Source organism: Etheostoma cragini, chromosome 14 (assembly GCF_013103735.1).
Source record: "Etheostoma cragini isolate CJK2018 chromosome 14, CSU_Ecrag_1.0, whole genome shotgun sequence".
NCBI lineage: Eukaryota > Metazoa > Chordata > Actinopteri > Perciformes > Percidae > Etheostoma > Etheostoma cragini.
Window position 1 is genome coordinate 13,169,687 of NC_048420.1, and position 15,222 is coordinate 13,184,908.

The 15,222-nt window shown below is 40.6% G+C and overlaps 2 protein-coding genes across 4 annotated transcripts in view; both read right to left on the reverse strand.

Moving 5' to 3' along the window:
- lratd2a (LRAT domain containing 2a) overlaps nt 1–15,222 on the reverse strand; it is a 17,320-nt gene continuing 2,098 nt past the window's right edge. The window contains exon 2 of the mRNA XM_034892012.1: nt 1–1,908. Within this exon, the coding sequence (XP_034747903.1) occupies nt 591–1,415 (825 nt within the window). The 5' untranslated portion in view covers nt 1,416–1,908 and the 3' untranslated portion in view covers nt 1–590. The remainder of the gene's footprint in view (nt 1,909–15,222) is intronic.
- fam91a1 (family with sequence similarity 91 member A1) overlaps nt 5,559–15,222 on the reverse strand; it is a 23,865-nt gene continuing 14,201 nt past the window's right edge. For 2 of the 3 annotated variants that reach the window (XM_034892010.1, XM_034892009.1), the window contains exons 16-24: nt 13,901–14,049; nt 13,122–13,256; nt 12,157–12,270; nt 11,870–11,942; nt 9,663–9,809; nt 9,090–9,191; nt 8,762–8,885; nt 8,577–8,646; nt 5,559–7,350 (exon numbers count right to left, since the gene is read on the reverse strand). In XM_034892010.1, the coding sequence (XP_034747901.1) occupies nt 7,165–7,350; nt 8,577–8,646; nt 8,762–8,885; nt 9,090–9,191; nt 9,663–9,809; nt 11,870–11,942; nt 12,157–12,270; nt 13,122–13,256; nt 13,901–14,049 (1,100 nt within the window). In that variant the 3' untranslated portion in view covers nt 5,559–7,164. The remainder of the gene's footprint in view (nt 7,351–8,576; nt 8,647–8,761; nt 8,886–9,089; nt 9,192–9,662; nt 9,810–11,869; nt 11,943–12,156; nt 12,271–13,121; nt 13,257–13,900; nt 14,050–15,222) is intronic. The other variant, XM_034892011.1, reaches the window with a different exon arrangement.

The window sequence follows — 15,222 nt, forward strand, 5'->3', positions numbered from 1 at the left end:
GTCATGGTTTACTTGATCAATGTAACACAAGCGCTACAACATTTTCTCCAACATGTGCTGGTGTGAGAATCTCCTTCAAAAGGCAGAAATAATCCGCCTTGTGTTCAGCGAGCAGCTCGGTCTGGGTGAGCTGAGGGATGAAGTTAAACCACACAAGGATCAAATAACAGGACACCATGAATAGAACAACAGACACTCAGAATCATGAAGGTTTGAGACAAATGTGTAAAGCTTTTATAAAACTAATACATTCTTTGTGGAGGGGCCGGCGGAGCTACTATCAGAACTATCAAATCATTTCATCAAATTAAAATTTCCCCTTAAAAAAAGTAATTCACAATTCAAGGCCCTTAAACATCTAAGGATGAGGATTGTAGCTTTAAGGCAATTACAGTGATATAGACTCGCCTGAAAACAATAAAAATGACAATGTTAGAGTAGAAATTGTGATAGGTGTGCCCCAATTAAACATAAAAGGAAGGAGTGAAGGCTTGCTGTAGATTAAAGCCAGGTGTAACAGTTCATGTTCGATAAAAGGCTACTCTACTTGCAAATCTATTTATTTTCGAAGAGCAGAATAAGGCCAGCCATCAGTCAGCGCCTGGCTCACTTTTGACCTTTTCCACGCTGCTGAAGTGAGTGGCCAGCTCCTGCAACACGGCTGTCCTGCCCAGGTGATCGTTCCTCCTTTTCTCCATGATCATGTCCTCCAAACTCTGAAACTCTAACATGTGCGAATGTTTCTCGGACATGATTATTTTCAACCTGTAGGGCTGCTTGCCTATCCGTATCTCCCCCCCCATCTTGAACTCCCTCTTGCCAAACCTGCACCAGGCGGCAAAGCACTCGGAGTTCCTCCAGCTCAGCTCTCGGTCCTTTAAGCCCACTTGCTCCATCGCGTTCTGCACCACCATGTCCGGACCCAGAGACTTAAATTTATACAAGTCGTTCACAACCCTACACCTCCTCCCTTGACTTGCATCCGTCAAAAAACTGTTTTTCACCTCGGCTCTGTGCAAGTGCACCACTTGGAAGTCCCCCACGTACACAGCCCAGTGCGGGAACTGGCCCGTAGCAACAAACTCAACAAGGTCCCCTGCTTTGCATTTGTTTAGCAGATTCTCCGGGGAGTAAACCTCCAGGTTGGCAGACTTGACGCTCTTCTCGTAAATGCATTCATCTCGGTTGTAGACGGCGCACTCCACCTCGTCGCGCTGGTCGTATTGTTGCTCTTCCTGATTCGGGTCCTTCTCGGTGCCATCGACCGCGCAGCCATCCTCCAGCTCTTCGTCGTCGTTAGAAAATATGTAAGAGACGCCGATCCGTGGACCTTCCTCCGCGTCCACGCCGTTCGGGTCCACTGTGGGAACTTCTGCGTAACTTAAATGTGACAGCTTGTCCATCTGGTTCCCCATGCCGCACCTAACCCCGATGGCAGCCTGTGTAATTTGATCTGATGTCGCGACTTGTTACCGGTCGCCAAACATCACCACCATCTGCCACAAAGCACGAGCATTTAAAACTTCCTTGGACGGGGTTTTATCCAATTTACGCATAAGTAGGCTATATCACCGCGGTGTGACTGCTGGGATCGCCTGTTAGTGCCCCCATCAACAAGTGGAGTTGGGAGGAGAATACAAACTGGTTTCAAATTCAGCGAGGGGAATTATCCGTCAGGTGTAGACTCACCTGCTTTTTCCCTGCGTAAAGTTCCGTGTGCCGGCTGTCACATAGGAAACAACGCGAGTTCGAATCCAATTCGTCGGTTGTATGTTTGTCTACTCCGCAGGTGAAGTAGTCCACTGTGATGACGGCGCCTACGCTGCGGACTGAGCAGCAGACATCAGGCCGGCTGTTACTGAAGGCAGATCTGGGGCTCGGCATCGCCACGGCGACTCGCTCCAGCGACTCCGCTTTTAAAGCGGAAGTGCGCGTAATTTTCTTCACCGCACCTTTAATATCCGCTAATCATCAACTCCACTCAACCTAAATGCTGATATACATGTTGTGACTTTGTCTTAACAGTTTGAGCATTCAACTTTATAGTTGGCTTTAAGTCATATGAAATACAAACTTGATGTTGGTGTTAAACTGATGTTTATTTTTCTCAGAATGCTCTTATGCAGTGTGTTGTTTTAAACGTAGATCTTTATGATTATATTTATAAAAGATAAATCATTTGGAATCCATTTATTTGATTTTAGTTTAGTTAGTCAGCTATTTTGTTATATGTTGTTTAATTAGTTATCTATGTTTTCTTGTGTTTAATTTATTTATTTATTTATTACGTTAGTTAGTTAGTTAGTTTGTTGTCAAATTATTTAATGCGTAAATTATCTAGTTTTTTTGTTTTATTTTATTTATTTTTTAGCTAATTTATTAGAATAAAAAATGAGTTATTTTTATTTTATGTTTATTTCGGTCATTTTATTGTTTATTTTTGTTGCCTATTTTTATTTATCTACTTTACTTGGTTATGTCCATTTTTATTTATCGTTATTTTTTATCTTTTTTATTGATTATATTTTCTTGTAAATCACTGTGATCAACAACTCACCGTATGGAAAACATGCAGAGTAAGCAAACTTCCATCCTGGATTAGCTGAATGAGGATTGTTTTACGAACTACTACCTCACACAGTATGGAGGACTGTGTCCAACATCTGCCATATTTTACTATTTTGACCACCTGTCTGTCCTTGAATGAACTGAAGCTGCACACTCATTTGCTCAATCTCCATCTCCTGGGGGGACCATAATGTCTCCATTACATTTGTAGTGGCTTGTTGCCTGACTCGACTTGCTCTCAGTCATAGGCTATTTTTTTTCCACCACTGTAGCAAGGGGAATGTGCTCAGTATGCCCCAAAAATGGCACACGCTGCAGCAGTCTTTGTGTGAATACACCTGTCCTGGAAATTGGTATGGCTGTGAGTGAGAGACTGGGAGAGATGCTAAGAGAATGTTTGAAAAGCTGTAAATGGAAACAATTGTTCAACTCTGTGAAGAAGAAAGATAGAGACACACTTTAATAGAGCAGATCAATATGCGTTTGACCTCAACACTGAGCTGAGTACCCACTGCGGGGCCGGTTACAAACTGACTGCAAAGTCATTCAGTAGCCTACAGTAGATGTGATAGAGGACATGTCTCAACAGAAGACAAACAAATCTCCTTTTGATCCATTCATCTAGTTTAAACAGGCAGAAAGGCCTCATTGCCCACAATGGACTCAGCAGATTAGCATGGAGGCTTTTGGAAAGCACTCCCTAAGACTATCAGGTTAAATAAGAGACTGAGCTTTCTTTGAGTTACACACGATCACGCTATGCGATTTCCAACTGCTTAATCCCGACCGAATGTTTTCCCTGACTAATAAGGTTTAACCTGGGTCACAGGGTTCAAATTAAATGTCAAGGTGTCAAGGTCCATCTGTTGGTCCACAACTATGTCATGGATTTGATTTCAGGCATTCAAGGTGCCAGAGGATGAATCCTAATGATTTTTTTTGATCCCCTGATGTTTCCTGTAGCGTCACCATCACACATCAAAATGAAATGATGCATTAAACATTTTTAACTCATCTCATCTACAAATGTGTACAACATCTTGTACAGACATTTATGATCCCCAGAAAATGTATCCTAATGACTTTGTTGGTCCTAAACTTTTCCTCTTGCTCCACCACGAGGTCGACATTTGTGGAATTTCTATTGGATGGATTGTCATGAAATTTGGTACAGACATGTCCAGTATGTCCCCCTCAGGATGAATTGTAATAACTTTGGCAACTAACCCTTGACCTTTTAACTAGCACCAGCACTTGGTCCAAAACCTTTTTTGACTAAACGCCTTCAAAATGAATGACATTTCCCAGAGCTGTAGCTTAGATTAGTGCTGAGAGTCAAATTGTAGCATGCTAAACTAAGATGGTAAACATGTCCGCTAGGCATCTACATGTAAGCATTGTCGTTGTGAGCGTGTTAGCGTACATATATTAGCATTTAGCTCAAAACATGCATGCTGTTCCTAAGTACATCCTCAGCGAGCTGCTAGCACCGCTGTGTTTTTGTCTCCTTAGGCAACACAGATAGACTTTTATAAGTTCTCTTGGAGTCTAGGTAAGTTCAATAAAAAAGTGGGTATCTCTGACAGCCTACACCAGGATGGAGGAACTATAGCATTGTGCACTGACATCATAATGATGCAATACAATTCAAAGGAACATTATCTAAGATGTTGTACTTCCAGTTTCACTTGAAATGATCATAAAACAGCACAAAAATTCAGTGTTCAAGGGGCCAGTATAATTTTACTATCTTGACTTTTTATCAGCGTTGTCTTTACGTGCTGTGCATGTGCACAATCTGTTATTAGTATTCTTCTTTTTACGTCTTTTCTCCCATTTCAGTCGAAAGCCTTTCAGCAACTACAGTTCAACAATGATGGAAGTCAAATATAACAAATCAGCAGAATGAATTAAGCAAATGTGTTACACATTTCCTGAGCACCATTGCCGGGCTAGACAAAGTATGAACTCTTATAGTGGTGACATGCAGCCTATTTGACCGCTTCTAGGAGCCTCTTATCCTCTGGTGGCATGACCCAGTTTATGCCCCTGGTGCATCCCGGTGACACACTGTAATTTGTGGTGCTGGGAAATTATTGGAGCACGGAGGCCTGGGAGAGTTAGTCAATTAGGTGGGGCTCCATTTGTCCATTGGGGGCATAACCAACCACAGACTGACACCTATAATTTCCCCCCACAAAAAATGTGTTTTTTTCTTTTTTAAAGCTTTCACATCCACATATCAGAGTTGTTTTTTCAGCTAAGTGTTCATTTAAATCTACAAGGATGGGTGAATAAGTCTGTACTTAAGGCCAATGGACATAGCATCCGGACTGCTGCATCTTGCCCACCATCTGTTCCACCTGGCTAGGAAAAACATCCACCAAGTATGGCTTAATATCACATAATGTGATCGGCTACAATTCAGAGCCAGTAGGGGCTGAAATCCGTTATATAAAACCTCAAAGTATAGCTCAGGAAAAACAAGACTGAGACATTTTTAGGGAGGAAAAAGTTTGTTCTTATTACATATTTATTTATATTTTCATATACTTTTTACATATTTGTACTGTAATAATAACATGTATCTGGAGCAAGTGGAGGAAGGGCATGTTGAAGGAATGTCACTTTCTGTTTTTTTTAACCCATTTAATTACAAGAGCATCATCATTGTTCAGTCAATCAATGATATTCACAGTCCCATTAAACAAGCTACAACAAAGAATTCCTATAATATAGGTTAACATATAAAACTAGCATTTTGTTTAAACACTGTGGTGGATTTATACCTGGGGGAGGATGGGGAATGCCTTGGATGACCAAGCAACTACAACTAGATAACTGACAGGCAGGATGGGAGTGGGCTCTTATTGTGAAAGGTAGGCATGTATTAAAACACACCAATAATGAGGTGTACAATACACAACATATACACAACAGTTTGTACACAGTCATCATGCTTCAACGGGATCTCATGTTAGTCGTTTTTCTTCTATTTCAGCATCACATCATTAGAAACAACCACAATTGGGTCAAAAACTGCAGGAGGCAGATACCTTCAAATAAAAAAAAGAAACTTCTCTATATTCTTGGAGTTGCACTGAAAATTCATGACAGACTTTTTGGGCCATCACAGCTCTGAAACGCTGGGCAAAGCATTAGAATTTCCATCCCATGGGTCTGTGACTGCCTTCACAGCAAAGTTGCCTTCTACTCTCTAGACTACAAACCCCATTTTTCAAAACATGGTGTAAACAGCATCCCTTGGAGAGTGTGGCAGGCTGGCCAAGAGTGCACTGCACTGCACTGCACTGCACACAAAACTGGAGTCGATCCAGGGAGAGATACTGGCAGGCATCGGTGCCAACAGACCTGGGTCAAACACACAGACTTGACTGTTCCAGTTCTATGCAATTAGGTACACTTGGTTAATCTTGTCAAATTCATGAACATGGGCATCGGTTGGTAGTTTCCGGCCCAATGTTGTGGATTTGATTGGTAACAAACACTCATCCAAATATCATCAATATCCTTCATAAAATCTGAAGAAAAACAAGGTGAAAAAAAGATAAGCAAACAAAGACCTGGTAGTTTTTGATTGGCTGACAGCAATAAGGCAGCAAAATAAAAAGGACAGTAAAACAAAAGATTTAAAATAATCATACAAGAAAGAAAAATGGTCTTTGGTGTTCTCTTTTACTGAGAAAGAATGATAACAAAGAATAATAAAAAAAAAAAATCAAGTTTCTATGATACCCGGTCAATTTATGGTAAAAAGTTGGCTCTAAAACCATGTGCGCACTAAAAGGGATCAAACATTTTTAAAAGAAATTACATGACTTCATCCACAGGTTTGGAGAAATCCTGCACAGTGCAAATAATAAATGCCCTCAAAATTGACTACAGGTAGGAAAGTATTCTTTTATGGTACGAGTTGTGCAACAGTGTCATGCATCAGATCACTTAACGTGAGACAACAGCAACAGGGATGCAGCGGGGTCTGTATCTGGACTCTGTTTGGGAAGACAAAAAACTTGGTCCTAGAAAATGCATATTGTCAAATGATTCCTGCAGATGTCTGTTCAACACTTTGTTTATTTTATGGGTCAATTTTAGAACATCTATACAATTATTAACCACTTTACACTCCGCTTTCAAGGATCACAGAACATCCAGTGATTGAAGGGAAGGTAGGGGGCTAGTCGGTGGAGAACAGCGCAAGTGTTTCAAGTTAAATGGCCTGACAGGTGATATGCTGTTGACCTGCATCACTGTTATATACTGTGATAATAGCACCACTCCAACAGATAACAATGCCTTGCTAAGAATATGAGGAATCACAGAGGGGAACGGCTAGGGGGGGTTCAAACTAGTGTTGGCAACTCAACTCTGATTCCTCATTTGAAAGGTGAATGAAGTGCTGGCGGGGCTAATTTTCCAACAACTGGATACTGAAAGACAAGATGCAGAGTTTGAATGACAATTTCCTCAGTGAAAGGGTGGTCTTTTTCAATGAGATGAGGTTTTTCCTTGTGACCAAATCTGGATGTTTTGAGGAGGGAGGGGTGTGTGTGTGTGTTCGGGGGGGCGGGGGGCTTATGAGGGTTGGTCCTTCTGCAGAGCTGTGATGTCCAAAGGAGGAGGGGCCCGCCCGCTCCACTCCCTCAACTGCCCGTCCTTGAAGAGGAGGTTGAGGGCGGGCAGGGGGACACCGGACTCCGCCGGGGGCTGACTGAGAGGGTTCGAGACGCCACTGTCTAGGTCAGAGGGCTGGACGCCATCCTGCCAACACAGGGCAAATGTCACAGATCAGAAAACCAGATATAATGGATGATATGTGGGACAATGACACATTTTCCCTGGGACAAAAAGGGCTAAGTAGAATGGTTCCTGTCTGATTTACAATACAGTATGTGGCCGCCTTCATAAAAAATCCATTAGCACTTTTAAACACTAAATCATATCTTAAAATCTGTGTATAAAACATGCAGAAAGGGTAAGGAGGTTCAGTTACATCAGGAAGGTCTGTGACACTAAAGAGATGCGATGTTTTAAATTGTAAACTAAAACTAACATCGTTCACCATGCTCTTCCACTTTATATTCAATAGTTTTTCCTTTTTGCTTCATTTGGTCTTTTTTTGTCTTCTCTCTCTCTTACTTTGTGTTTGGTATTTTAATGCTTTATTTTTTTCCAATAAAACAAAATAAAACACTTAAGTCGCTATATTTCTATTTAATTTGAAGCCTCAAACTGGCTGTGGATCATCTTATGATAAATATCTTTATTCATTTTTTTATGTTTGTCTTTCCCGCCTTTAATCTTTGACAGGACGTCTGGGGGAGAAAGGAGAGAGAGGCGGGGGGGGGACTTGCAGAAAATTGACACAGTTGGGATTCAAACCCTGGACCTCTGCGTCGAGGCATAAATCTACATGTGCGCCTGCTCTACCACTATCAAACTGTGGAAGAATAGTATCCTGTATTATTTAACCAATACTAATCAAGACAAAATGTTTAATAAAACAGCTAGTCATGGTGGCTGGGAATTGTTTTAAACCTGTTATATCAAAATCATGACTTAATTATCTCATTATGTCAAGAATGGTAAAAACTCTTTAATTCTACTCATATTTAGTCATTCCAAACAAAAGATTTTGTCATATTGTTTTATCATGTGAAGCGTGTTAAATATCTCATTATCTTAAGATAAGAGACACATTGATGGTTTCGTTTACCTAGTGTTTTATATTGTATAAAAAACACTTCTCCACTCTCATAATGCCATACTGTGGACTTGTACGGCGATTTCTAAACCCAATTAAATCAACAGTTATATAACAGTTATACGCATTTCTATAAATTAAATCAGTCTTTAATCTTGAATAATTCTAACACTTGATGTTTAAAATTAAGTTCCTGACTGCTGATATTTCCACTAGACATTGTTATTTCTTTTCTGTGAGTATTCTCAAGTGGCCACCTGAAGACACAGCAGATTGTTTTTACCTGGAATGACTGAACAAAGCTCAACACCTTCAGGGATAGCTTTCGGCTCGAGTGAAGTAGTTCTTGAAGGCTGAAACAACAACAGAGCTTAAGTCTAGCACCGATACAACACACATCTTTACACTTTTCTCAATGCTTCAGACAAAAGTAAAATCTTTGAGGGTGTTGGGTAGGTTTATTTGTACCTTTCGTTGCAGCACAGTTTGTGCGAGGCAATTTTTTGACACACTTTGCGGTTTAGCTCGGAGCTGAAGAGGGGCATACCGAAGCACAGTTCGAGAGGGACCCACTCATCTTCAGATGAAAGGCCTAAAAGAATGGGATTGGCAAGGAAAAGCAGAGATGGTGATGACATACATTACAACATGACACAAATACAATTAACACGGACATGCTGGTCTTCTGGTATTTACTGTCTCTCCCAACTCTCAGATTGAGTAACTTGAAGGGATTCTGATAGACAAAGGAAAGAAAGATAAAAAGTAAAGTACATTAACCTAAAAGTTGACTTACTGTCTGTCTTTCCTTTGCTTTCACCGTTGTTTTCTTCTGTCACAAGCTCAAAGGACTCAGTACTGCCGTTGGTGTCCAGGCCTCCACCTAGATGGGTGTCGCCTTGAAAAAAGGCAACAAATCATCAGCATTACGTTGTTTTGCAACTAGATTACAGTTGGAATGCCTTTTTAACCATATCCATTTTGTTGAATAAATATCAGAGGTCTGTCAATTAACAAAAACTGTGCAAAACATTTAACATTAAAGTTAAATAAAATATGTGATCAATTCTGTCAGCAACATTCAATCAGTAAATCTCAAAGTTAAAGGCTAATACTGTTCGATCCACGTCCATTAGCAAAGGCTATCACAATAAGGGATACAATTAGGCAGGAAAAACAGAATAATTAAATAGGACCGTGAGCAATCTTTATCTAATTTGCCCCATCAGTGTCATCATGGCCATCAGAGGCAAGCACATTGTAACTAATTCCACTATATGTCTTGTCTCTCACATGGAAACATCTGCATGTCCACAAAGGTAAAAAAAAAAAAAAAAAAGAAAGAAAAAAAAGACTTCCCCTTCCCTACCTCTGCACTCAGTGCTGTCACTGGCCCTCCGACGGTGCCTGTTGTTGGAGTTGAGCATGGTGATGTAGCCGCACTGGTGCTCCAAGTCCACATTCTCCTTCAGCTTCTGCAGCGCCTTGTGCACACACATGTTGGAGTAGGAGAACTCTGCACAGGAAGAACACAAACAGTAGGAGGGATGCTTCATGTCAGCACTGAAACTGACAAACAGGTCTCCTTAATATACTTCTATTAATATCTGTGGTAACATACTTTTCATATAAAATGTGTTTCTCCAGACAGTGTAATATTGTGACAGCAAATGTATTAGGGGGATCATTGTTAGTGTTAAGCTTTGCACACAAATTGACAAATGAAAGATTTCACAGGATTCAAATCCTTTCCATGATGTTTGACAAGTTAAACCCCTCAAAGCCAAAAAGTGAATACTTGAGTTACCAGAGAAAGGAGCACAGCTTGACTGAGGTTAATCATTAACTCACAACATTGCCGTGCGGTACACAAATATTGACATTGCTAGTGTATTACTATATTATTGGTTAATATGTTAATACTGCTGTAAACCCAAGAAAAGTTGGGCTTTTACCTCCATGACCCTAAAGTCGAGGGATATGAATAGCAATGGGAAATGAATGACAAAGTCAGCCATTCCTTTCTTAGATAGCCAAAAATAAAATTCATTCTGTGGTTTTAAAGGTTTTAAAAGTTTTTTTAAAATCACAAAATGAGAAGTGATGCTAACATAAAGGGAAGAAATGTAGTTGTCTTCTCTTTTTTTTTTTTTAACATCACTTCTCATTTTGTGCCAATAATGTAAACATCTGATAAAAAGGCACCATATTCAGTTTTGTAAAATAATGATCTTTGCAAATAAAGGTAAAAACCTTGCACTGAATTACTTTGATTGAGTGAATTGTTCATGTATTAGCATAACATATAGTGGGGCTCAAAAGTTTGGGCACCCCAGGTAAAAAATTGGTCTAATGTGCATAAAAAAACAAGAAAATATCCTCTGTTCGGAATGTAATTAAGAAATGGCAGTCATGAGGAACAGTGGAAGTTAAAGCAAGATCTGGAAGACCAAGAAAGATATCAGACATAACAGCTCGCAGGATTGTGAGAAAATTAAGTCCAAACCCACGTTTGACTGCACGATCCATCAAGAAAGACCTTGCAGACACTGGAGTTGTGGTACACCATTCCACTATAAAGAGATACTTGTACACACATGGTATTCATGGAAGAGTCATCGGAAGAAAACCTCTTCTACGTCCTCATCACAAAAATCAGTGTTTGAAGTTTTCAAATGAACCTATAGACATGCCTGATGCATTCTTGTTCTGTGGACCAATGAGATTAAAATAGAACTTTACCAAAGGTACGTTTGGAGAAGAAAGGGCACAGAATTTAATGAAAAGAACCTCTGTCCAACTTCTAAGCATGGGTGTAGATCAATCATGCTTTGAGGTTGTATTGCAGCCAGTGGCACAGGGAACATTTCCCGAGTAGAAGGAAACATGGATTCAATAAAATGTCAGCAAATTTTGGACACTAAGGAAATCTGTGAAAAAGCTTAAGTTAAAGAAAGGATGGCTTCTACGAATGGATAAGGATCCTAAACACACCTCAAAATCCACGGTGGATTACGTCAAGTGGCGTAAACTGAAGATTTTGCCATGGCCTTCACAATCTCCTGACCTCAACATAATTGAAAATCTATGGATAGACCTTAAAAAAAGCAGTGCGTGACAGACAGCCGAGAAATCTCAAAGAACTGGAAGACTTTTGTAAGGAAGAATGGGCGAAGATATCTCAAACAAGAATTGAAAGACTCTTGGCTGGCTACAAGAAGTGATTCCAAGCTGTGATACTTGCCAAAGGGGGCAGTATTAACTCTGCAGGCTGCCCAAGCTTTTGCAGACGCCATTTTTAAGTTTTCTGTTATTTTGAAAGTTTAAATGATGGAAATAAAATCTAACTTTTTGTGACATATTATATGAATGTCTAATCCGTCATTCGATGCATTTTGGAGATTTTCCCATCTTTTCTTGGCTTCTTTATGAACATATATACAAATTTTTTCCTGAGGTGCCCACACTTTCGAGTCCCACTGTATAGGCTGTATGATTAATTACTAAGTGATTTTAAAGCTTTATCCATGAATAATAAGAATGTATTAGAATGTCATAGAATGTATAATAACTCACCTCCTTTCAGATCTTCTGCATCAAAGGGGAATGGGATGTGAACGGTTTCTCCATGGCCATGCATGCCGTGACCCTAAGGGTCACACACACACATACAGTACAGCTTGTTAGTTTCCCACAGTTTATATATTGTACCAAATATGTTATTGGTGGAAACATACGAGGAGTAGATATACATAACATTGGATGATGCAATGTTGACAAGTTCAAATTCAAGCAATCAAACCCCCCAAAAAATACCTGAAACAACCTCTTTGTAAAATTAGAGCTCATGTGTGTGTGTTTACCTGGATTAAAACAGCAGAGTGTGTGAGGGCATCATTGAGCATGGTCAGCACGTTGGATGTAGGCACGACCCCAGGGTCATGACCCCAGGAGGTGATCAACAACCTGTCGTAGACCTGAGCGGAAAAAAACGGGTTAAGGAAAGGATTCCTTCACAGCTGCTAATCACAGAAAGCAGCTGGGGTGTGATGGTGTACAGCATCATGGGAGTACAATAGCTCACACTCACCGTATTGAGTAATGATAAATAAGAAGAATGCTTTTCATAAAATACAAAAATTGACTCATTACACAAGGTAGAGGGAAATGTTTCAGTATGTACTGTATGTCCTCTACAACAATAATTACATATCTCAATCAAAAACAAAGTCCAAGTAGAGGAAACATCATATCCTTCGTTCATACGAACATGGCAAAAAATCCCACAGTTAAGTTCACTGTGAAGCAAAACAGTAAAATTGAGTAAAATGACAAGTAGACTTTTGGTCCATTTGCATGATATTACTGGTCCTCCCTTGAGAATGTCCTTCGTCAAATTCTCTTTTGTTCCCCGTTTAACATTCCCAAGATTGGGGGGGGGGGATGCAGGTGCATGGTGTGGTATGACTGTAATTGTGATGCGCCAGGTGCTTTGTTATGAAATGAAGATCGACAGGGACAAAGAAAAACAGCGTTGAATTTTACCACCAGTTTCTGATTACCAACTGTAAGTGCGTCAAAAGAAGGTCAAAATAAGAAAGGGAAGGAATTAAAGACGAAATGAAAAAGTGCATCTTTGATTGGGCTCGAAATGTCACATTTAGGGCTTTTCTTATCTGACTTCAAAGAGCTTTCTTTAGCTTAAATTTGAATTTTAAAGTTTAAGGTTTTTAAGTCTCTTTAACAGCATCCATTTACTTACACAACAGTGTACCTACAGTAGACTTATTAAACCTACCTACCTGGTTAATTATTAGTTTGGGCTAACCTGGAATAGCTCTGGCAGTTTGCGGAGTCTGGAGCCTTTGGAGAGCAGCAGAGACGGCGGGCCTTGGCCGGTCACATGGTACAGGTATAGTTTGAACCAGATGGAGCTCACCTCAGGGATGGCCGGTCCAATGTGCTGCAGGGGGAGAAAAACATGAACACAAATATAACTGTACAGCAGCAGAGCTCCATACTCACTTGGACAGTTTTCCCATTTCATTTCTCACATACTTTAAATAAACAACAATGTTCTTCTGTTGGAGAAACAGAAATTGAAGCTGCTTTTAGAGATGTGAGCAGAAAACAAAGAAGATAATTGATTAAATTCCACTTCACCGAGTCCCACCAGTGTGAGAATACTCAGCAGCGTGAATGGCACAACAATAGTTTAACTTCTTTCCCTCTGTCTCTCTGAGCTCAGCTAGAAAGCTGGAGTGTGGCCAGGCAGAGGAACTACTCATGAGCCTTGCCTCCCTTCCTTCCCTCCCTTTCTCTGTCTTTGTATAGCCTTGTTGTTGGGGGCAACTGCAGGCTGAGTGCCAACAAAGCATACACACACACAGGCACAAATCACAACAGGCACACACAGTGCACACACAGTGTACACACAGTGTACACACAACAAGAGGGCGAACGCAACCAAACAGAGCACACATGCACAAACACATGAACTGTCGACTTAAACACAAACACACAACTCAAAGACGGTCAACATTTGACACAACATTCCAGCGTGACGCACAGTATGCCCTCTGCTCTCCCTCCCAATAGGCGTCATACCTGAGGCGTGCAGCTGCTGATGGGTCTGATCTCGTTGCTGAGTGGCGCCATTGAAACCAACAGTTTGTAGTTCTTGTTGAGGACACGGCTGCAGGTGGCCTGGTCCAGACCCAGCAGGCTCTCACATCGCAGCATGTCCAAGGGGAAACCTAGTTCAAGGAAAAACCAGGGCCGGTTACAACTTCTATACAAAATAGGCTGGGATCCAAGTGTGAGTCTGTAGGTGCATGCATGTAGTATGTACATAGTTTGCATTCTTGTGTTGTGTGACGTAACTAAAGACTAAAGTAACTGCATGGATAGTAGAAGAATAGAAGTAAGCAAAAGCAGAACATTTTGGCTGTTTCCCCATGTTTCCAGTCTTTATGCTGAGGTAAGCTAGCTGATGGCTGTAGGCTTATACAAACACACCGGACAGACATGAGACAACTATTCCTTGAAATGAAAAGGAGCATAGGAAGAATATATGTAAAGATCCTGGAAATGAATCTGTCAAATGTGGATACATAAAACAGTAACTCCGTTGAAGCAGTGAACCGCAGCCAGATAGCACAATAAAGAGTCTTTCTTCATAGCTGTGGTGCTAAGAAGAGTGTTCTCTCCAAGGTGACTTGTAAAGAACGTCTTCTCAAAAAGACAACTTGTGTCAACTGTGTCAATGTGTCAACTTGGCATTTGTGCACTTAATAATCACCTATTACCTTCTAACTACATCAAAGAGGAAAGAGGTGTCTTTAAAGTCTTACTGTTGATAATTAGTGGGATAAATTAGTACAGTTGAGTTTCACGGATGCAAAGAACTGGCTGAATCTCAGTCAAACTGGCTATTTGTTTTTATACTTATTCCAACATAGAGTTGAACAAACCCATACAGAGGCCAATTACAAAATGCAATGAGACTGCCTCTTAATACTGTATTGTCTAAAGGAGGTTTGGATGTGGATTTTTGTAATACACAATAATGTATTATTATAATAATTTGTATCATTGTGAGCTTGGTTCAGCTTCAGCCTGAGGGCTCTCAGTGCTCTCGCTCCTCAGTAGTCGCCTGGAGCAGCAGCTGAGGACGACTGAGATAAGACAATCAAAAGCGAGGCACTCTGCCAAACCAAACATTCAGCATCTGGTGGCACAACAGTTGCAGCGTGGAAACTAAGAGATTTTCTTTGTTGTTGTTGGAGGACTCGCTCTCTCCTGCTCCCCCTAGAGAAACCGGTAGAACAATACAGCTTCACTCTGGATTTACTGGCATAATATGAACATAATCAAAAGAAACTAGTTATACACAGGTAAGGAGTGAAAAAGACAGCAAAGAGAGAGTG